Source organism: Aulonocara stuartgranti, assembly GCF_965226115.1.
Source record: "Aulonocara stuartgranti genome assembly, chromosome: 3".
NCBI classification, from domain to species: domain Eukaryota; kingdom Metazoa; phylum Chordata; class Actinopteri; order Cichliformes; family Cichlidae; genus Aulonocara; species Aulonocara stuartgranti.
This window is the reverse complement of record NC_138941.1, coordinates 8921862-8945242: the sequence shown is the minus strand read 5'-3', so window position 1 is coordinate 8945242 and position 23381 is coordinate 8921862. Positions and strand designations below refer to the sequence as shown.

General features: G+C 41.4%; 1 protein-coding gene across 1 annotated transcript in view; it reads right to left on the bottom strand.

The window, feature by feature from the left end:
• The window catches only part of LOC309702199 (protein NLRC3-like), a 145735-nt gene that overhangs the window by 6479 nt on the left and 115875 nt on the right, over positions 1-23381 (bottom strand). The window contains exons 3-10 of the mRNA XM_082526708.1: positions 16341-16383; positions 14527-14656; positions 14170-14271; positions 13099-13177; positions 12751-12937; positions 10828-12622; positions 8726-8899; positions 3246-3419 (exon numbers count right to left, since the gene is read on the bottom strand). Coding sequence (XP_082382834.1) covers positions 3246-3419; positions 8726-8899; positions 10828-12622; positions 12751-12937; positions 13099-13177; positions 14170-14271; positions 14527-14645 — 2630 coding nt within the window. The 5' untranslated portion in view covers positions 14646-14656; positions 16341-16383. The remainder of the gene's footprint in view (positions 1-3245; positions 3420-8725; positions 8900-10827; positions 12623-12750; positions 12938-13098; positions 13178-14169; positions 14272-14526; positions 14657-16340; positions 16384-23381) is intronic.

Sequence of the window (23381 nt, the reverse complement as noted above, 5' to 3'; positions counted from 1 at the left end):
ATTTCAATCTAAATACAGCAGATATAGAAGACTGAAAAAAACACAAGTTCACTGACTAAAAATATCTTATTATTATTTTATTTATGTATTACAGATTGATTTATTTTCTTATTAATTCTTAATTTGTTTATTTATTTTTCATATTTTGTGTTAAAAAATAAAAATAAAGAGATTTGAGAAGATTGGAATTTTTTAACCATGCCTTTCTTGTGGAAAACCTAATGCGGCCCAGCCTCACCCAGACTCTGCCTGCAGCGGCCCCCAGCTAAATTGAGTTTGAGACCCCTGTCCTACACCATAAATCAGTAAGAGAGGGTACGACCTCTCTCATGGCCCCAAGTGGTGTGTGCATGCCAGAGCACTCTGGAAGGCACACAGAGTCTTTACAGACTACTAAGGATCAAACCTCTATCATCATGCAATCGATTATACAACTCTAAGCATATATGAGTAAATATTTCTAAGCATAAATGACAATCAACAATATAAACCTTACAGCTGGTTTTAATAACAGAATTTATTTGTTTCTCAAACGAGAAAGAGCTATCGAGAAACACTCCTAAATCTTTAGTTCTGAACTTTTCCAGTGGGCCAAGGTCAACATTATCTGCTAATGCTAAATAGGCTGCCGTTATTAACTAATGCTAATTTGACATGAATTAGCATTATGCACTAATGCTAACACTTACTTTTTTTAAAAATGTGAGTAGCTAATGCTAACACTATTTCCCTTAACTTTATAACAATGTGAACGGCTAATGCTAACACTCTTTTTCCTAGCATTACAACATCTGAGCTGCTAATGCTAAGTAGGCTGCCATTAGCACCTACGTCTAATTTAAGGCAAATACGCATTAGAACCTAATGCTCATATCGTTTTCCTTTGCTTTATAACAATGAGCAGCTACTGCTAAATAGCATTAGCTAATAACAGCAGTCTAATTTAATGCAAGTTAGCCTCATTTGCATTACAACGATGTGAGGAGTTAACGCTAAGTATGCTGTCATTAGTGGCTAATTCTAATTAGGGGTGAATAAATATTACCAGCTAATGCTAATATCGTATTCTCTTCCCTTTTAACAATGTGAGCAGCTAGTGCTAGGTAGGCTGATGCTAGCAGCTAATGCTAAAGCTAATTTAATGTGAATTAGCATCACATTAGTGAGGAGTTAATGCTAAGTAGACTGCCATTAGCAGGTAATGCTAATTTTAGGTGAATAGGAATTGGCAGATAATGCTAATACCATATTTTCTTGCTTTATAACAATGTGACCAGCTAATGCTATGTAGGTTGCCGTTATTAGCTAATACTAATTTGAGGTGAATTAGCATTATCCCCTTATGCTAACAATGTTTTTTCTTACTTTTTAACAATACAAGTAGCTAATGTGAACACTTTTTTTTTTATTCAATTCTAATTTTTCCCTTGCGATGTGAAGAGTTAATGCTAAATAGGATGCCATTAGTGGCTAATTCTAATTTTAGATGAGAAAGCATTAGAAGCTAATGCTAATACCATATTTTCTTGCTTTATATCAATATTAGTAGGTAATGCTAAGTACGTAGCCATTATTAGCTAATGCTAATTTAGGTGAATTAGCATTATCCACTAATGCTAACACTACGTTAATTTCAGTTAAACCTACTTAGCATTAATTAACTTCATTTAGCATTAAGAAGTTTTTGCTATAGGCTACCATTAGTGGCTAATGCTAATTTTAGGTGAATAATGTGAGCAACTAGTGCTAAGTAGGCTGATGTTAGCAGCTAATGCTAATTTGATGTGAATTAGCATTGTATTAGTGAGGAGGTAATGTTAAGTAGATTGCCATTAGTCGCTAATGCTAATTTTAGGTAAATAGAAATTGGCAGCTAATGCTAATACCATATTTTCTTGCCTTATAACAATGTGACCAGCTAATGCTAAGCAGGTGCCATTATTAGCTAATACTAATTTGAGATGAATTAGCATTATCCGCTTATGCTAACAATGTTTTTTCTTACTTTTTAACAATACGCCATTAGTGGCTAATTCTAATTTTAGATGAAAAAGGATTAACAGCTAATGCTCATACTGTTTGCTTTGTAAGAATGACAGCAGCTAATGATATGAAGTCTACCGTTATTAACTAATGCTAATTTGATGAGAATTAGCATTATCCGATAATGGTAACTCTTTTCCCCTGCATTATAACAATGTCAGGAGTTAATGCTAAGTAGACTGCCATTAGGGGCTAACTCTAATTAGGGGTGAATAATTATTAGCAGCTAATACTAATACCGTTTTCTCTTTTTCCTTATAACAACTTGAGCAGCTAATGCTAATTTGATGCGAATTAGCATTATCCGATAATGGTAACTCTTTTCCCCTGCATTATAACAATGTCAGGAGTTAATGCTAAGTAGACTGCCATTAGGGGCTAACTCTAATTAGGGGTGAATAATTATTAGCAGCTAATACTAATACCGTTTTCTCTTTTTCCTTATAACAACTTGAGCAGCTAATGCTAATTTGATGCGAATTAGCATTATATTAGTGAGCAGTTAATGCTAAGTAGGCTGCCATTATTAACTAATACTACGTTGACGTGAATCAGCATTATGCGCTACTGCTAATACTGTTTTCTCTTACCTATTAAAAATGATAGTAGCTAATACTAATACTCTTTTCCGTTGGGTAACAACAAAGTGAGGAATTAATGCGAAAACAGTATTAGCATTAGCTGCTAAATGTGCACTTGAGAACAAATCTATTGTGAATTCAGCCGTGAATGTAGTGTTTCCAGTAAGCTTCCATTTCCAAATGTTAGCTGCTCCTGTCTGCCTCTTTGTCACACACACAGACTGAAATGATTCACAGCCTTGTTTCATCCTTCTGTCAGTGTCACTGACTGTCACTGTGACTGTGGACATACAGCATGGGAAACACACACATGGCTGATACTTGTATCTAAAGTTACAAAATGTTGTCTCTGTCCAAATATTACCTAACTGTAAGTCTACTTTTAATGAAACTCTCAACATGACTTATCAGTTATCATTAATGTTCCTGCAAACAGACTCCTTGAAGACCCCCTACATAAATATCCATGTACTATCCAGCTAGACTAGTGTGTCTGTCCCTGAAAATATTCCTGCATGTGTGATTGTTCATGTCTCATCTGCAGGAAACAAACAGGAAGTGAGTGAAAGACACAGGAAATGATTCCAGCTCTTCCTCCTATATCAGACATTCTCTCCATACCTGAGAGTGTCCAGTCTCCAGCCTGGATCCTTCAGTCCAGCCGACAGAAGCTTCATTCCTGAGGGACCTGGATGATTGTAGCTCAGGTCCAGCTCTCTCAGATGGGAGGGGTTGGAGGTCAGAGCTGAGGCCAGAGAAGTACAGCCTTCCTCTGTGATCAGACAGCCTGACAGACTGCAGACACACAAAACAACAATCCATCTGTTATCCATCTCTATAGCAGCATAACTAAGTGATGGTTCAGGGTCACCTGATCCAGCTCTAACTATACGTTTTATCAAAAAGGAAAGTTTGAAGCTGATCGTCAAAGTAGAGAGGGCGTCTGTCTCCTGAACTCAAACTGGGAGCTGCTTCCACACCCAGTCCAACATAGCCAGGCTTTCTTTGCTGCTTTGACAAAACCTCAAATCCCAGTCAGAGATGGTGAGCATCATCACAGTGATGATCATTTCTCTGTTAACCCAGGCTTTCTGCTTCAGGATCTGTGCACGCTCACAGAACAAGGAGACCTTTAAACATCATTTCACTAAATGGATGGACTGAGCTCAGCCTACAGATGAACTGGATAAATAAAGATTTGACCTCAGTGTGCTCAGTGTTCCTGTCTATTCCTAACATATTCCTAACATGATAGCTGCACTTTAGAGCTCTAAAACTGGAACTGACACATATTTAAACTCCACATGTTACTCAGTACATTCAGTTCTGACACTCGCCCACAGTCCAACAAAGGAAACATGGAGATCACATCAGTTTGTCACCAAAGTCTAATTATTCCAGAGGGCAGTGTTGATACAACTAAAGTTATTTTTAAGCAAAGTTGAGTTTTTTATTGTCGCAGTACTTCATGTCTGAAGTATCACTTAAATGCATTACACGCTGTTGATGGCAGCAAACAAACCACCCAAACAAACAGAGGTGGGAGGCTTGGGCAGACTACGTAGGATCAGCTTGTGGGAGGAGTCAGGATAAAACCAAAGAAAGACAAGCTAACAAACACCACAGTGAAGTGAGTAGCTACAAACTGCAGGCCGATTAGTGTTGTTGAAGAAGTCGGTCTGAGGAACGTTCTTAGGATCAACAAATGACGGCATGTATGAGCCTCCCTCAAGACGCACCATCACAAGAAGAACACATGAGCTGTAGAAAAAGGAGAGACTACAAAAGCCACGGCGTTACAACGTACACCAGCTGTTGGTCTCTCTGGAAACTACTGGGCGTGGCTGGGTAACCATGGTTACTTGGGAGTTACAGTACATGATATTAATGAAGAGTGGGAGCTGCGTTCTATAGCAAACAATTTGTTATGAGGTAATCAGCTGATCTTAGTTTAACCGGAAGCCCTTCACAATAATTGCAATGCCTTTATTTTGTACAACTACCATCAGTTCGTCTGTACTGATGGTAACTTAAAGTCACACTAATGTCGTTTAGTTTCTATAGTTTATGTAGTGGAAGTATACTACAGTACCCTGATCACTGATAGGACAGATTTATGTAGATATACACCTTTGTGTTTAACATTACTGCATTATAGTACTGTGATCTTTGTCCTTATATATGGCTATATTAGCTATACTGATGTACGTACATATAACTGGATATGTAACTTATCTATTCATCTTATTTGTCATGTATTTGTATTGTGTACTTCCTTTTTGTAAGAAACCACACACATGATCACAGCCGCAAGAATCAATCAGTGAAAGAATAAAGTGTCTCAAACCAAACCTTAAGCTCTTTATTCCACATGCTGGGATCATTTGGCCTTCAGTGGTGTTCTGGCTGACACACCGGAGTGACCAGAGTGCTAAAGAGTGAATCGGACACACCAGTGTCATCTCTGATATCTCCACTACATTTAATCGTCCTTCAGCTTGTGGCTGCCGTTAGCTGGTCTGCTAGTTAGCTGATTTGCTATTTAGCCGGTGTGCTAGTTAGCTGGTGTGCTAGTTAGCCGGTTCGCTAGTCAGCTGGTGTGCTGACCAGCGAACCAGTAGGTTACAAGATGAGCTTGTCTGTCTGATGAGCCAGCTCTCTCTGTCTTGGTCATTTTGTCCTTGGGCAAAACCTAACCTACCACTACAACTGTAGCTTACCTCCACCAGTGTGTGAATGTGAGAGTGAATGAATACTGGGAGTGCAGAATTATTAGGCAAATGAGTATTTTGTCCACATCATCCTCTTCATGCATGTTGTCTTACTCCAAGCTGTATAGGCTCGAAAGCCTACTACCAATTAAGCATATTAGGTGATGTGCATCTCTGTAATGAGAAGGGGTGTGGTCTAATGACATCAACACCCTATATCAGGTGTGCATAATTATTAGGCAACGTCCTTTCCTTTGGCAAAATGGGTCAAAAGAAGGACTTGACAGGCTCAGAAAAGTCAAAAACAGTGAGATATCTTGCAGAGGGATGCAGCAGTCTCAAAATTGCAAAGCTTCTGAAGCGTGATCATCGAACAATCAAGCGTTTCATTCAAAATAGTCAACAGGGTCGCAAGAAGCGTGTGGAAAAACCAAGGCACAAAATAACTGCCCATGAACTGAGAAAAGTCAAGCGTGCAGCTGCCAAGATGCCACTTGCCACCAGTTTGGCCATATTTCAGAGCTGCAACATCACTGGAGTGCCCAAGAGCACAAGGTGTGCAATACTCAGAGACATGGCCAAGGTAAGAAAGGCTGAAAGACGACCACCACTGAACAAGACACACAAGCTGAAACGTCAAGACTGGGCCAAGAAATATCTCAAGACTGGTTTTTCTAAGGTTTTATGGACTGATGAAATGAGAGTGAGTCTTGATGGGCCAGATGGATGGGCCCGTGGCTGGATTGGTAAAGGGCAGAGAGCTCCAGTCCCACTCAGACGCCAGCAAGGTGGAGGTGGAGTACTGGTTTGGGCTGGTATCATCAAAGATGAGCTTGTGGGGCCTTTTCGGGTTGAGGATGGAGTCAAGCTCAACTCCCAGTCCTACTGCCAGTTTCTGGAAGACACCTTCTTCAAGCAGTGGTACAGGAAGAAGTCTGCATCCTTCAAGAAAAACATGATTTTCATGCAGGACAATGCTCCATCACACGCGTCCAAGTACTCCACAGCGTGGCTGGCAAGAAAGGGTATAAAAGAAGAAAAACTAATGACATGGCCTCCTTGTTCACCTGATCTGAACCCCATTGAGAACCTGTGGTCCATCATCAAATGTGAGATTTACAAGGAGGGAAAACAGTACACCTCTCTGAACAGTGTCTGGGAGGCTGTGGTTGCTGCTGCACGCAATGTTGATGGTGAACGGATCAAAACACTGACAGAATCCATGGATGGCAGGCTTTTGAGTGTCCTTGCAAAGAAAGGTGGCTATATTGGTCGCTGATTTGTTTTTGTTTTGTTTTTGAATGTCAGAAATGTATATTTGTGAATGTGGAGATGTTATATTGGTGTCACTGGTAAAAAGAAATAATTGAAACGAGTATATATTTGTTTTTTGTTAAGTTGCCTAATAATTCTGCACAGTAATAGTCACCTGCACACACAGATATCCCCCTAAAATAGCTAAAACTAAAAACAAACTAAAAACTACTTCCAAAAACATTCAGCTTTGATATTAATGAGTTTTTTGGGTTCATTGAGAACATGGTTGTTGTTCAATAATAAAATTATTCCTCAAAAATACAACTTGCCTAATAATTCTGCACTCCCTGTAGTGGGATTGTAAAGGGTCTTTGAGGGTCTCGAAAAGCGCTATATAAATGCAATCCATTATTATTATTAAGAGCATCTTTAGGCCTGACTGTGCTCATCCTTCCTCCAACCTCTCCTTACCAAAGATAACAACTACATCAGTATTAGCTCAATAACAATTTCTGCAATTCAATTGTGGACATTCATTTTTAAACCTTGTGTAAAACGATAAAACCTCAAAGTCTGAGCATTATTCTTTGTGCAAACAGCTCTTGCAGGTTCCCCCGGACTTAGGTTATTTTTATTATTTAATTACTTTCCTTTAAGCAGCTGTTCAGGCTACTAAACTCATCCCAGAAATAACAAGTGACACCATTAATAGTAGAGGTGGGAATCACCATACAACTCGCGATACGATATTATCACAATACTTAACGCACGATACGATATTATTGCGATTTTTTAAAATATTTTGCGATATTTAAATTCTGCACATAAAGGTAAACTTTATCAATATTCATTTTATCTAATATCAAAGTCTCACACTCAGTCTTTCTCTCATTTCAGTCAGTTTTATTGTTGACAAACTGAACGGTTAAGTCCAACTTAACTGAATGCAACCATCTGGTACAATTATAGCTATTCTGAACTATGCAATTTATGAAAACTATGCAGCCCCTTCAGCAACTGAAGAATTTGAAAGTAAATTTAAAAAAATATATAATTTTACATTAAATAAAAAAGTTTTAAACTTAATTAAAATTAAACATGTCTTAAATTAAAATAAGTAAACTGTCATGTTTATTGCTGCCAAAAAAAAAGTTAAACACATTTGGACAGTGAAGGAATGTCAGGATTGTTGCTCAGAAAAAGGATCAACATGCTCTGAAGTCAACATGCTCTGACTCCAGAGCATGTTGACTTCAGAGAAAAAATTGTTTGTAACAAAATATCGATTTCTGCTGTCCCTGTATCGATACATTATTAGCAAACAAAATATCACGATACTACACAGTATCGATTTTTTCCCCCACCCCTAATTAATAGTGGAGCTAACTTTAACAGGTGAAACTGATTTGACCTATAAGGCTACTGCAGTTACTTCTTATCAGGTTTAGTAGGGAAGACATCTGAATGAGGTAGTTAGTAGTATGTAGTTAGTACCGGGCGACTCCCCTCCCCCACATCGGCACCAGAACCCTGTATTATCTACAGGGTAAGACTGCCTGTTTTATCAAACTATGGCCATTACTACTGTGATCATTTGCAGCCCAGTGTGCCGCTCTCTCTGCTGGGATGAACCACTGGAGCTCACCCAGTCATCCCTTTCTTTCTCTCAAGAAGAAGTGAAATAAATATATTTATTATGTTACGAGTCTAATATTCTTTAAATCAAACTGTAATGAATAAATCAAGCAAGAAGATTTGGTGGCTCCACGTGTTGTAGAAGAAAAGATAAACATCTCATTTTGAGAAATCAGCCTTTAAAATTAAGTACTGTGAATAAAAAACAAACAGCGAGCCAATCAGCAGTCGCCAATATCCTCCTAATTTCATTCACAAAGAAATCAAATATATATATTATGGGCCCAAAGGAGCCTAAATCTTTAAATTAGGCAGTACGTGAAGTATTTTTTTAAATAAACAGAGACATGACTATAACAACTTTTAGTAATTCAGAGTCCAATTATCCACTCAAATGTAAATAAAAGTTCACTTGACAGCTGTATAAAAGTTACCTGTTTATACAATAATATAAGTCACATTTCAAATGATCATCTGTGGAAAAGTTTGAATCCTGACCTGAGAGTTTCCACTGCACACTGTGAACTCTTTAGTCCAGCGGACAGAAGCTTCACTCCTGAATCCTGCAGGTCAGAGTTACTCAGGTCCAGCTCTCTCAGACTGGAGGACTGGGAGCTGAGGACTGAGGACAGAGCTTCACAGCTTCTCTCTGATAGGTTACAGCCACTCAGTCTGAAAAATAAAAGACAATCTATAAAACAAGTACTCATGTAGAGTTTGTTAATACATTTCACAACATTAAATGTTGACTTTCTATTTTTAAAGGAAACATAAACATACTAAGAAACAACATCATATGGATGAACTTTAATTAATAATTCTAAAAACTAAATGTTTTCTGATCTGACCTCAGAGTATTCAGTTTACAGTTTAAACGTTGTAGTCCAGCAGACAGAAGCTTCACTCCTGAATCCTGCAGCTTTCTGATACTCAGGTCCAGCTCTGTCAGACTAGAGGACTGCGAGCTGAGAACTGAGGACAGAGCTTCACAGTTTTCCTCTGAGAGTTCACAGATGTTAAGTCTGAAGATAAAAACATGAATAAAGATTGTTGTTAAAGTGTAATCAAGGTGCAATAGCTTATTGTCTTGTGCTGAGCAGGTTAGTAAAACTTCTGTTTAACTTTGAAATGAATAAAAATGCTATGAAACAAGGATAACTGGATAAAGACATAAACAAAAACAAACATCAAACACATAAACAAACAGAACTAAACATAATACAAATTGATCTGACCTCAGAACATTCAGTTTGGCATGTGGACTCTCCACTGCAGCAGACAGAAGCTTTACTGCTGAAGCCTTCAGGCTGTCGGTACTCAGGTCCAGCTCTCTCAGACTACAGGACTGGGAGCTGACCACTGACAACAAATTTTCACAGCCTTTCTCTGAGACGTTACAGCTGCTCAGTCTGAGAGAGAAAGGAAAAAACCACAACAAAAAAAACAAACAATATATGTGATCAAATTAAATTTGTTTATATGTTGAACCCTTTTTTTTTTAAATTTATTTAAACCTATGAGACTATGAGTGCTACCAGTCCAGTGCACATGATTGGTACCTTGATGGTACCTTGCTCAGGGGTACCACAAGGTAACTATTCGGTGGATTCGACCCCTGACCTTATGATCATGGGGCGACCACTCTGCCTACTGAGCTAATAATTCTGTGTACACTGTCATACAATATTAACTAAAACAATTATTTTAGAAAATTTTAGTAATTCAATAATCATGCTCATTACCTGTGTATTGTGAATAACACTTGATTTTAAACACTAGCTGTATAAAACTCTTCCTGTTAAAGGTGCGTATAAAGGAGATGAGCTGAAATGCAGACTTCATGGAGAATGTTTGCTGTCAGCATATATCAAAGACAAAGCAGAGATCCATCCAGTCTCTTCCACTAAGCCCACAGAGGGACAGACAACCACTCTCACTCACACCTGCATGAAGTTTAGATCACCAGGTAACCTAACTGCATGTCTGTGGACAGTGGGAAGAAACTGTAGAGGACCCAGAGTGAACCCACTGTAATTCTGTGATAACACTGGTTATGGAAGCCTTACAGTTACATATGGTTACTGACAAGAAACACGACCTTAGAGGCAATTTCAGTAATGAAGACCGAGTTTCTCCCTCCATACAGGATGAAAACATGACAGCACAGCAGAGATTTATATTTAAAAAGGGAGGGTGTGCACTGAAAGTGAGATACAAACTTGAACTTAAATTATGAACATCAGAAAAAGATGTAGGTGAAGTCTGGCAGGTGAAGTTTGTGCTTTAGAATAAAACAACCAAACTCCTGGAGTTGGAGACAAATGAACAAGCTGAGGATAATAAACCTGTCAGAGGGGCTGAAGCATCAGAGCTCATGTTCTTATTGGCTGGGTCTGGATTGTCCTTTGATAAGAGTTACAGAACAAAGTGTGTTTTAGAAATGCTGGAGTGAAACATTAAAACTACCATATGTTTACCGAGTGACTGATGATCATTTAATTTACTATTTTAAAAAAATGTTACAGTGCTCTTTGAACTCAGCATTTCTGATTTATTTCCCATGATTTCAACAATGAAGCGATGACAACATGTTTACTTACAGAGCTTTGTTGGAGGCTTTGACCACTGGCAGCAGCCTCAGAAGAGCCTCCTCTGAAGCAGAGTATTTCTTGAAGTCAAACTCATCCAGATCTTCTTCTGATGACAGTAAGATGAAGGTCAGAGCTGAGCACTGAGCAGGAGACAGTTTACCTGTGGAGAGACTTCCTGAAGTCCTGTATTGTTGGATCTCCTCCACTAGAGAACGATCATTCAGTTCATTCAGACAGTGGATCAGATTGATGCTTTTCTCTGCAGACAGATTCTCACTGAGCTTCTTCTTGATGTACTGGACTGTTTCCTGATTGGTCTGTGAGCTACTTCCTGTCTGTGTCATCAGGGCTCGTAGGAGAGTCTGATTGGTCTGCAGTGAAAGACCCAGGAGGAAGCGGAGGAACAAGTCCAGGTGTCCATTTGGACTCTGTAAGGCCTTGTCCACAGCACTCTGGTAGAAGTGTTTCTTTGCAGAATCTCCTGTTTCAGACTTCTGGGAGGTTGTTTGTTCTTCCAGCAGATTGAGTCCAGAGTTGATGAAGGTCAGATGGACATGAAGAGCAGCCAGAAACTCCTGAACACTCAGATGGATGAAGCAGAACACCTTGTCCTGGTACAGTCCTCTCTCCTCTTTAAAGATCTGTGTGAACACTCCTGAGTACACTGAGGCTGCTCTGATATCGATGCCACACTCTGTCAGGTCTGATTCATAGAAGATCAGGTTTCCTTTCTGCAGCTGATCAAAAGCCAGTTTTCCCAGAGACTCAATCATCTTCCTGCTCTCTGGACTCCAGTGTGGATCTGTCTCAGCTCCTCCATCATACTTGACCTTCTTCACTTTGGCCTGAACCACCAGGAAGTGGATGTACATCTCAGTCAGGGTGTTGGGCAGCTGTCCTCCCTCTCTGGTTTCCAGCACATCCTCCAGAACTGTAGCAGTGATCCAGCAGAAGACTGGGATGTGGCACATGATGTGGAGGCTTCGTGATGTCTTGATGTGGGAGATGATCCTGCTGGCCTGCTCCTCATCTCTGAATCTCTTCCTGAAGTACTCCTCCTTCTGTGGGTCAGTGAACCCTCTGACCTCTGTCACCATGCCAACACAGTCAGGAGGGATCTGATTGGCTGCTGCAGGTCGTGTGGTTATCCAGAGGCGAGCAGAGGGAAGCAGTTTCCCCCTGATGAGGTTTATCAGCAGCACATCCACTGAGGTGGACTTTCTAGGGTCAGTTAGGATTGTAGTTTTGTGGAAGTCCAGAGGAAGTCGACACTCATCCAGACCATCAAAGATGAACACAACCTGGAAGTCTTCAAAGCTGCAGATTCCTGCTTCTTTGGTTTCAGTAAAGAAGTGATGAACAAGTCCCACCAAGCTGAACTTTTCCTCTTTCAGCACATTCAGCTCTCTGAAAGTGAATGGAAATATGAACTGGATGTCCTGGTTGGCTTTGTCTTCAGCCCAGTCCAGGCTGTATTTCTGTGTTAAGACTGTTTTCCCAATGCCAGCCACTCCCTTTGTCAGCACTGTTCTGATTGGTTCATCTCTTCCAGGTGAGGCTTTAAAGATGTCTTCTTGTCTGATGGTTGTTTCTGGTCTGTCTGGTTTCCTGGATGCTGTTTCAATCTGTCTGACCTCATGTTCATCATTGACCTCTGCAGTCCCTCCCTCTGTGATGTAGAGCTCTGTGTAGATCTGATTCAGGAGGGTTGGGTTTCCTGCTTTAGCGATGCCCTCAAACACACACTGGAACTTCTTCTTCAGGGTGGATTTAAGGTTACGATGACAAACTGGAGCTTGAAGCTCTGAATGAGAAGAAAAATAAACACTCAATTCCAAAAAGAACTAATCTTTAAAACATGTTGCTCCATCTTCCATCTCTGGAAAATGTTCATTTATCCAGCAGCTTAAATCTTTAGATAAATCCTCTTACTGCTCTGCAGATGGTCAGCCAGCTCCTCCTGCTTCATTCTCCTCAGGAAGTCCACCGTGATCTTCACAAACGCCTCTCTGCTGCTGCTCCTCTGACTCTCTAAGCATTCTGGGTAATCTGGACTCAGAACCTTCTGGATCTTCTTCAGCTCGTTCTTCACAAAAGTGATGATGTTGTCCTCCAACAGCTGGAACAGAATATTTATGAATGAGCCAATCAGACTGAAATCATGGAGCCAAACATCAGATCCATGTTGGACACACTGACGATCCACTGGTCTACAAAGAGCAGCATGGAGATGACTGTGAACAGAACAGATGTAACAGTAGTTGTTGTACATGTACAGACCATAAATATGGAGTCCAGCTGTGTTTGATGCTGCTGGGCAGACTGACCACTGGGACCCTCTGAGCTCTGCTGGTCCACTCTGTGGAGGAACCATGAAGGATTAGATCAACACAGGATAAAGATCCAGGAGTTTCTGCTCAAATAACTTCATCTGAATCAAGTCTGTCAAGTTTTAAACTCTCAGATTGTGAACATATCAGTAATTTTCAGTCTGTTTTCATGGACGTCCTTTCAGTGGTGATGTCAGGGATGATTTTGAAGAAGCTCATCAAACTGAACCATCAGCAGATCACTGCTCCAAAACCAGAACATGATCCGAGTCTCCCTCCACCACCAGAACACCAGCTTTACTAACGTGGTAGATCAGTGTAGTACAGATCAATAACTGATGAGTCATTTGATCAAAATCACTGAGTGCTTCACGTCTGACCCTCTGATGCTTCTGTAGACATTTTGCATATTTAATGAATGTCTGACAGTTTTACATTCATTCTATGAACACAGTGGAAATGTTGTGTTATAGTCTCCATGTTGTTTCCAGCATCATAAATTCTTCAGTTCAGAAAATTAGATTCTTTCTTCACAGCTGAAAAACAACAACATTTATTCTCTATTGAAATCTGCATCGTCCACTCCAAAGGTCACAATCTGAAGGTAACATCTGGTTTTGTTCCCTGTGGTTAACTCTGAGCATCAGTATGGTGGGATTTATCCACTACATCCACACCACTGTGGTTCAGTGTTGTCCTGATGGAGTAACAGCAGCCAGTATGATCCAGGCTTTAGCTGCTGGGTCTCTGTGTGACCTCTCAGACTGTTTAACAGATCAGACACAAAGAGAATCAGAGCAGCTCTGTTCTTTAAAGACAAACATGAACCCACTCAGGTCACACTTTCCCCACAGATATGAGCATCACTGTCCTCAAACAGCAAATGACCAAGTCGAACATTTGGATCTTTTCTCTTTCATCGTTTTCTTTTTAATGAATCTTTGTAACAATCTGAGGATGTTTCAGGTCATATTTATCCAGGAAACACAAACATGTAAAGGAGTCATCACAGCTCTCTGACCTCGTTGCTCCAGGTTCACCACTGAAGTATGGATTATAATCTTTGGACCGGTCACTCCTCACAGACGGACAGCTGGACCCTGCAGACTGTGACCTCTGACCTCTGCAGACACAAACATGATTGAAGCAGCTGTGATCACACAGACTGCAGATAATGCAGCTGTTTCCTGTCAGTAACATCCTCTTAGATTAGAGTTCAGCTTTTTACAGGAAAACTGGACAAAACTGATTTTTGTTACAAACTCATTTTCATTTCCTCTCAGCTCACAAACACAGTCAGACAATCAACCAGAGTCAACACTGATTATAATGTCAGTGCAGAATTATTTCTGTTACTCAGTGAGTTCAGCTCTCTGACCTCGTTGCTCCAGGTTCACCACTGAAGGCTGGATAATAATCTTTGGACCGGTCACTCCTCACAGACGGACAGCTGGACCCTGCAGACTCTGCTCTGTCCTCCTCTTCCTCCATCATCATCTTCAGTCAGTCTGAGAGGTAAACCACAAACACTCAGTGAGTTCACATTAACAGGAGGAACTGACCTCTGACCTGTCATGTGACCATGAAACCAGGTCAATATGTCTGTAGGTTCAGTCATCCAGGTCATGTGATCTAAGGAGCTTGGAGAGAAAAGAGACGTCTTTAAGTTTCTGGAAGACGTTTCATCTGAGAAGCTTCTTCAGCTCTAAAACCAAACGGTGGAGAGTCCCAGATATTTAAACCTGAGAGGGAAAGAAAGCATGTCGCTGACCCACCACTGATGTTATTTCAAGGAGGAAACTGAGAGCCTTTGCACCAGGAGCACAAACATCAGCTCCAGCAATGATCCACTGATGTGTTTTTATTCCATGTATGAATGTTGTTATTGACAGAGATGACGTTTGTGTGTCAGTGATGCAGTGACTGTTGTTGTTACCTGTACAGGCTGGTTAGACTCTATGAAACAGATCATACAGATCTCTGCATGTTAGAAGAGACTATTAAAGGTCATGAATGAGACAAAGGCAGGGAGGCGTCCTTTACAGCTAAACAGCAGAGTGAGAGAACAGCCAGCACCTCTACATTTATCACATTATACAGCACATGTATGATACTGACAGGGATGAGAAGAATTTAGTGATTCTGATCCCATCATTGATATTACTTATTGATTCTCAGTAGCTCTGCTCTGACAGTCACCACCATCACTGAGCAGCATATCAAAGACATTTGTGCACATTAACTGCATGTTGTGGCTCAAATGTTTGTGCATGTTGGAGGCATTTCCTCTTTGTTGTGATCAGTGTTGGTCATTACTCAAAACAGTCATTATTACACATATTACACAGAACACTTTAATTAAAAGTAATGGAGTACGTTACTTCATTACTCCTCATAACATTACTTTGATGTTACTGTGTAAAATGAACAAATGAGCATGTAACAACATAAAGCTGAGGTACAGCCCCACACACCAACACAGATCCTGATGAGGTCACGTGATGTTTCTCTGAGTGTTTATGAACACAAATCAAAGATGAAACAGCACAAAGACACTTCAAAGTGATTCTACTGTAGAAACATGAACAGGTAGAAACCTGCAGCCTGACTGCTCATCACTTTGTTACCTGTTCAAGTTCAGCAGCAGCAGCTCACTTTATCACGGTGCTGGTCTGGGGTCAGTGTTTACTCAGCTTTAACTCACTCTGGGTTCTTGGCTAGCTTAGCGTTAGCTTAGCGTTAGCTTAGCGTTAGCTTAGCGTTAGCATGCTGTGTGCTAGCTCAGCGTCAGAGCTCTGCAGGTGTCTCGTGTGTAAATATTAATCACAGTGACAGTAAAGGAGGTAAAGGGCTGTGACGTCATCACGTACGCTGCGTCCTCTGTGGGCTCTGAGTGAACTCAAAGTACAAACTACAAGTACACAAACACGAACGTAGCTCAGAGTGGCGGACACACTCGGCCTCGTTGGTCCAGCTGTGAGTCCGTTACCGTGAACTATGGAGCGGCAGATTTGTGCTGAACTAAGCTGCACACAGCTGATGTTAGCCAGGAAACATTACACACTGACTTTAATGGAGAGACCGGAAATACAAACACACACAGTTTGTTGTGTGAAGAAATCAAACACGAGCTGAACAAACAGTAAAGTTCCTAAAGACAAACTGTTAAAGGAGGAAACAAAGCAAACTTACAGTTTCTTCACACCAACAACAAGCTCCACTCCACACCTGGACACTAAACACGGACACACAGGTGAGCTGCTTCCTGGAAGGAGGCGGGGCTCCACCTGAAACTCAGCACAGGTGGGAGGGGCTCAGCTCTGTGTGTGCTGATGTGTTAACTTTAAAAATATGCCGTCTGACTGCTCAGACTGAGTCAGAGTAAAGTTCACATGCTGACGTGTGGAGACATGAAACCTTGTTGTAGCTGCAGGTGTGAACACACTGATCCCAGATCAGCTCTGCTGTATTTGTAACATGAACATTTCTGCTGCAAAGCTTCAAATGTTCAGCATGTTTCTCTGTTTCCAGTCTATAGATCCAGTCACACTTTCTACCTTCACCTGTGCAGTAAAGACTGAGAGCAGAGCTGAAAGCAAGCGTCCAATCAGTGAGCAGCATCAACACCTGAGCTTCATTCAGACTCTGTTATTGAAGATGTTGTTGGTACAAAGTTCATCTGCTGCTCACATGAATCCATGAAAGATTTATTTCACTGAATGTTTCTTCAAAGCTCATTTCAACCTGTTGAAGTCATGAATGAAAGTGCAGACTGAGAGTGGATCACATGATGTTTGAGGTGTGTCATGTGACATGTTCAGTATTGTCACACATGTCTAGATTGTCCCTGATATCATAACTGCTCAAACACTGATGATTATATTTGAAGAATTATTCCTGATGGCAGCAAAGTTTGAATGGAGCTCTCTGTCTGTGCTGATTTGTCGCCCTCTGGAGGTCAAAGCACAAACTGCATGATGTCACTGTAACCACCACAGTGACAGGAAGTGTTTTTATGACTGAAACACTGAAATGATGCTAACGGCTGTCGTTAGGCTCACTGACAGCAGTGCTGATGTGTTCATGTCAAACACTGGCTCAGGTCAGACTCCTTCATCCTTCTCCAGCGTGAGGCCGCCCTCAGACCCACAGGAGCTCTGACCTTTGACCTCCTGACCCTAACCATTTTAGTCTTGTTGCATCTGCAAATCCATCCAAACTGTAGCCGAGCAAAAGAAGCTGGAAGCTGTTCTATGAATGATGTTGTTGAAGGAGCTTGGAAAGAAAAGCGTCTGGACTTCTTTAAGTTGCTTGAAGAGGGACATGGACGTCTTAACGCCCACTCACATCCTGGGACATTTGATCACAGGAAATCACATGATAGCGTGGGGCTAGATCTCACAATGGGTTCACCCAAAACCTTGGCTGATTGTGACCCACACCCGTTCTCACACCGTGGCTCGTGTGATTAGGTAGAGGATCAACAGGGGCTCCTTGTCCCTGAATTTAAACTGAATCTAAACACACCGTGCACAATGCCAAGTTAGATAATGGTTAAAAGAACAAGATAAGAATAAATAAAAAGATAAAATAAGGATAAGAAATAACTTAAAAAAATAAAATAAAAAGATAAATAACTGCAAATAAGTACAAATAAGTAACTGAAGACACGTGTGGTCTGCAGATGTCGATGTACATGGATGTACATGGAGTTTAATGTGCAAAATGAACTTAGTGTGCAAAGTGACCTGATGTGCAAACTGCAGTTTGAGGTCGGTCAGCTGTTCAGGAGTCTGATAGCAGTGGGGAAGATGGAGTTGTTGAGTCTGGATGTTCTACATTTCACACTTCTGAACCTTCGTCTCGAGGGCAGAGGTGTGTCTCTCCTCTGGACTCTGTGATGGTAGCTGCTCTGCAGAGAGGGCAGCGGGGTCCTGATGATCTTCTCCACAGTTGTTATCACTCTCTGCAGGCGTTTGCGGTTTGCAGTAGTGCTGCCGTACCATGCAGTGATGCAGCTGTCAGGCTGCTCTCCACAGTGCAGCTGTAGAACCTGCTGAGGATCTTGGCCAACATACCAAATTTCCTCAGCCTCCTCAGGAAATACAGCAGCTGCTGAGCCTTCTTGACCAGCTGTGTGACTTTGAGTCCCTCACTGACTCAAACTCCTTCAGTGACACTTGCAGCCTTGCAGATTAGTTTGCTGATCCTGATGCATCTCTGGAGCTGATGCTGTCCCCCAGCAGACAACAACAACATAGATGCTCTCACTAGTCCACTTTACCCTCTAATCACATCTCTGACATCTGCAGGTTGCTCCAGCAGAGACTCTTGTGCAATGCCAGGTGTTTGTGTTTGTCTGTAGGTACACATTAGATATGACCATAGACGCACACACAAGTGAACACAGCAGCACAGATGGTTTCCACCTGCTTCCCTCTTTCTTCACACAACTGTGAGGATGATGAAGAGGTTTCAGGACGAGGTGGTCAGCAAGCACAGGATAAAGCAGGGCCATGAAACTCTCTGGTGCAGCAGATGTTTAATCAGACTCAGCTTTAGGCTTCTTTTCCCACCTGGCAGCAAAGTAACAGCTTCACTAATGTGAACAGTCACAATGTTAAACGTTTCTATATCTTCATATATTTTTATCTGTTGATGCTGCAGAATAAAGTCTGTTAACAGAGTGCAGGATGTGTAGAGCAGGTCCAGCTCTCCCTTTACTGTGTCCACTTTCATCAGCCCCTGTGAAGTGACACAGAGTGCATGTGTGTCTGTCAGCTGTTGTTTGTTGTGAAGGATGGAACAAATGAACACACACTTTTAGAGAAATCTGAAAAAGCAACACGTGCTTGGGCTCCTTCTGTGCTCGTCTTCATTAATGCTGATCTTTCTTTCCTGTTTGTTCTTTGGCACAAGCTTCAGTCTTTTCTCCCAGGGCTCCTTCACACTTAGAAACACACCTACATTCATTTATACACAAACATCATGAAACAAAGGCTTTGTAAAAGAGGACATGAGATCCTCTCTGAACAGCACATTCATATCAAACACAGGACTGAACAGGATATACTGAGTCTGTGCTGTTTTCATTGTTACTTGCTGAGTATTTTTCCAGTGTTTGAAATGTGACTCAAGTCTGATTCTTCTACTGTGTGTGAACTCTAAGCAGCTGCATTAAACAGCTGCTTTTCAAACGAGGCTCAATCCTATGACTCTGTGAATGTAAACTTTTGTCACCTGCATGAATAACAATCCTTGATCTATCAGGACTGCAGTGCTCCTGTGATCCCAGCTTATAGATGGAGGCTAGCATGAGAGGCTCAGCAGCTAAAGCAGCACACCTGGGTCTCCCAGCCTATTAAAAGCAGCCCTTTGCTTCACCTGCTTCACTAAACATTATTATTATTATTTAAGCAGAGTGGTGTGATTGATGTAGGCATTGCTGTGTGACAGGAGGACTTTTCTTGAAACAGCTCGTGTGACGTGAGCTGACGTAAAAACAGTGATGTTAGCTTGATTCTCTTGGCTAAAACTATTTTAAAAAGAGGGTCAATCATGCAAATCTGCCAATAGAAGCCAAAGTTACAGCCCCTCAGAGTTTAAAGAGAAAAGGCCCGTTTCCAACACTCGGTTGTGCAAAGGGAAACAGGCCCACAGTGCCTGAGTGTGTGGGTAATTCTTCAAATAATATTCAAAAGCAAACATTTTTAAGCATGTAAATAAAATTCAATCATTTCTGCTCTTCAATACCTAAGAAATGAAAACTGGCAGATGGTCCCAAAATGTGAAACGCCTGGCTATCTGTGCATTTAGTGCTGCAAGTTTTCACTGTTTACCTTCAGAAGCATAAATCTCTGCACAGATAATGTTCATATGTGGATTCCTGGTTTTCTGCAGTTAATTGTGACCCAAAGCGTATTTTTAAAGTGGTTCCAGGCAATAAAGCCTAAAAATAAATACATCTACTTCCTTTTTCTGTGTTCCAGCCTCAGTGACTCTGACACAGTGCTGTAATATTTACACCTCTGATGAAAGCAGAGTTTGTAGTTGCAGAGAAATACTCGACTCATTTTGGGCATTTACGAGCAGGAACCTCAGAAAGCCCCTCGCTGCTTCACTGGTTAAGAAGCAAAGCAAACATTAGTTCACAGTGATGTTAATTAAGGCCCAAAGTTTAGGAACGAACGTCAGCACTTCACTAATGAATGTAATGCTGATTCATGTGCTTGTTTTGTAATGTGCATGTTGTGCGTTGCTATTTCCCATATTCTTTGGCACTGATAGATGAAGAGTCTCAGGCAGGACCGAGGCTGCCAGCTGCTGACAGTGAGCAGGGAGAGAGCAGCAGAAGCTGGGCAAGAGCAGGGCACCTTCAGCCCCCTTCATCAGTCAGAAATCATTTGGGTGTCTGTGTGAAATGTCTGATTTTTAAAATCTTTTTGTAGACATATTTATTAAATGTTTAACAATTATATAGAAGAAAGACAATGTAAAGAACAAAACATGACAAAACAAAAATGAGTTGAAGTTATGAACTGTTTCTGAGAGACAAATAACACCAGGATCCTTTTTGTGTAGCTGACAGCTGGTAACTGTGCAGGGGCGGGTCTAGCAAAGTGTTGCCAGGGGGCAGGTAGGGCATTAACAGGGAGAGGGGGGCACAAAGAAATACTTTTCTTTCTTGTTCTCATTTAAAATGTCTCACTTTTAATAAATAATTATCTGAATCTTACAACAAACGTTTTCATCTGATGTAAAATGTATAGAAATCCATTATTGTACATAGTCATTTTTTAGGGTCCCATCATAATTTCTTCAGAAGTAAGTACTGCATATGATGCCAGTGTTTCCCACATTTTCTAGATTCTGCACCAGTACTGTGTGTAAAATGCATCAAAAAGTCCGTTTGATTCTTTCTCAGCTGTCTTTCTGTCTCCTTTCACTTTTTAAAGGTTGCCATGTTAGAAAACATATTTTGCCCTGCCGTGCTGTTTATTGATGTGGCAAATGAAAGGTTTATGAAAACATATCTAAATCTGTCATCAGTAATCAGCAATGATCATGTCTCACCTCTAGTCTCTGTCTTAATGTCAGGTTTCCACCGTGTGTTGTAGATGTTCAGGAGGTTAACTCGACCAACAGTCTACTTCCTGTTTAGAATACCAGGACAGGGAGGATGGTGCAGGTTTAAGTTTATTAGACTGATGCATGTATACCAACAAGACAGCGTCCATCACTGTGACAACAGCGTTTGTTTTCATTCAAAGGCTTTATGGTTTTTCCTTTAATACCTGGGGGGCCGGTCTCCAGTCAAAATGCCCGGGACCATTTTTTGTCCCAGTCCAGCCCTGGTGTCAGATCTGCATGCAGTGTCAATGAGACGATCAACAACAGATCAGACAAAACACTCAGGCGGACACTCCTCTGTAGAAGGAAACATGGAAAGTGTGAGGTAATCAGTGCACAACATCACTTTGTATTTCAGGCTGTTTTTATATAGAACTTCAGCACCAATGTAAAAGTTCTGGTTTTAGGAAGATGAAGAACATTTTCAGGAAGGATGCCGTCTGCAAGCAGAGCTGCTTGAACCTCAGCGCTGAGGTCCAGACTACTTCCTGTGAAGCCACGTGATGTAAATCTGCTGCTGTAACTTCACAGTTTACTGAAGCTAAATGCAACGTTACCATATAATCTGTTTTCAACAAAGGTTTCACTCCGTCCGGTGTTGATGGAATGATTCAGGCCGTACTCGTCAGGCTTCCCGTCGACCACACGCATTTCAGTCACAAACCCCGTGACTGACAACAAGGGAAACAGCAGAAGAAAAGATGTGAAAAATACTGGATGATGATGATGGAGGATTAACCGCGGTGGCTAAACTGTTTCCTGTCTTTGTGGGCGTACTCACAGGGAAGTTTCCAGGCACGTCAGTCTTGGTGGCTAAAGTCTCCATTTTCCAACATGTATCGCTACAGGTGCAAAGACACAACATTAATCATCAGTGTAAATATTTTAATGCTGTCCAAACGGTGTTTGCTTTGTCTGTCCTCTCGCACTCACAGAGGAAACGAGGACGCCACCTTCAACCCATCTTCAGTTGGCTCAACCATGGCCGGACTTCCTGTTGGCTTTGTGACAGCAAACCACTTGAAATGAGAGCAAACTGCAGTCAAGCACCACTTACAGCAACCTGTGGACACGCAAATGGAAAGCACTGAGAATCATACAGAAGCATAAGAGCTGTTTATTGTAACACACGTGTGTGTGTGTGTGTGTGTGTGTGTGTGTGTGTGTGTGTGTGTGTGCACAGCTGGTATTTTCTTGGACTTTGCAGCTGTTTCTGGTCATCAGTTCATTCCTGCAAACCTCTGAAGGTGAAACGTCTTCAAGTAACTTAAAGAAGTCCAGACGCTTTTCTTTGCAAGCTCCTTTGACATTTGACCACGAGCAATCTTTTCTGGTTTGACGCCGTCTTTGTAGCCAGAAACCAGCTCTCTCCTCGGCTTCCTCCACTACACGCTTCCCCCACGCCAGTCTCCTCCGTCACTATAAAGGGGAGAGTCATGAGCTCCATCACCCTCACCTGTGCCGTCCAACGTCCCGCCACCAGCCTCCACTGCAGCAGGCCAGAGACCACACCCCTGCCACAATAAGTAAAAGTATATCCTTGCTGTACCCTTAATGCTAAATGTGCTAAATTAACCGCTGCCTTTGCCCCTTTGGGATTATTCTTATGTCACTGGGATGTTGACCTTTGACCTTCACATTAGAGAGATGGGCAGACATAATTAGTGTATGAATTTTAAAGTAACAGGTAATAAAGAGAGTGTAGCAAATGTAGTCAGGTTTATTACTCTGTATCACACATGAGTGCCCGAGGGAGGCGGGGCTGACTGGGGAGACACAGGAAACAGAGAGACAGGGCTGACTCGACATGAAACGATGAAACGTGGGACACGGGAACAGAAACTAAACACAGGCTGAAATGAACACTGAGGGAGGGAGAACTAAGATTACTGAGAGCCTGATAAATAAGAAGAACAAAAAGCAAGAAAAACAAGAGTCAAAGAAAACCAAAAACACAAAGCATTGGGCCAGGACCCACTGCTGTGACATTTATATGTGATAAAAACATTAAAAACTGCTCAGATGTTGAAATCTTTCTACGTATACTTTAGGTTCAGCTCTCCAGCCTGGCATTTGGTTAAGCATGATTCAAACATTTGATTT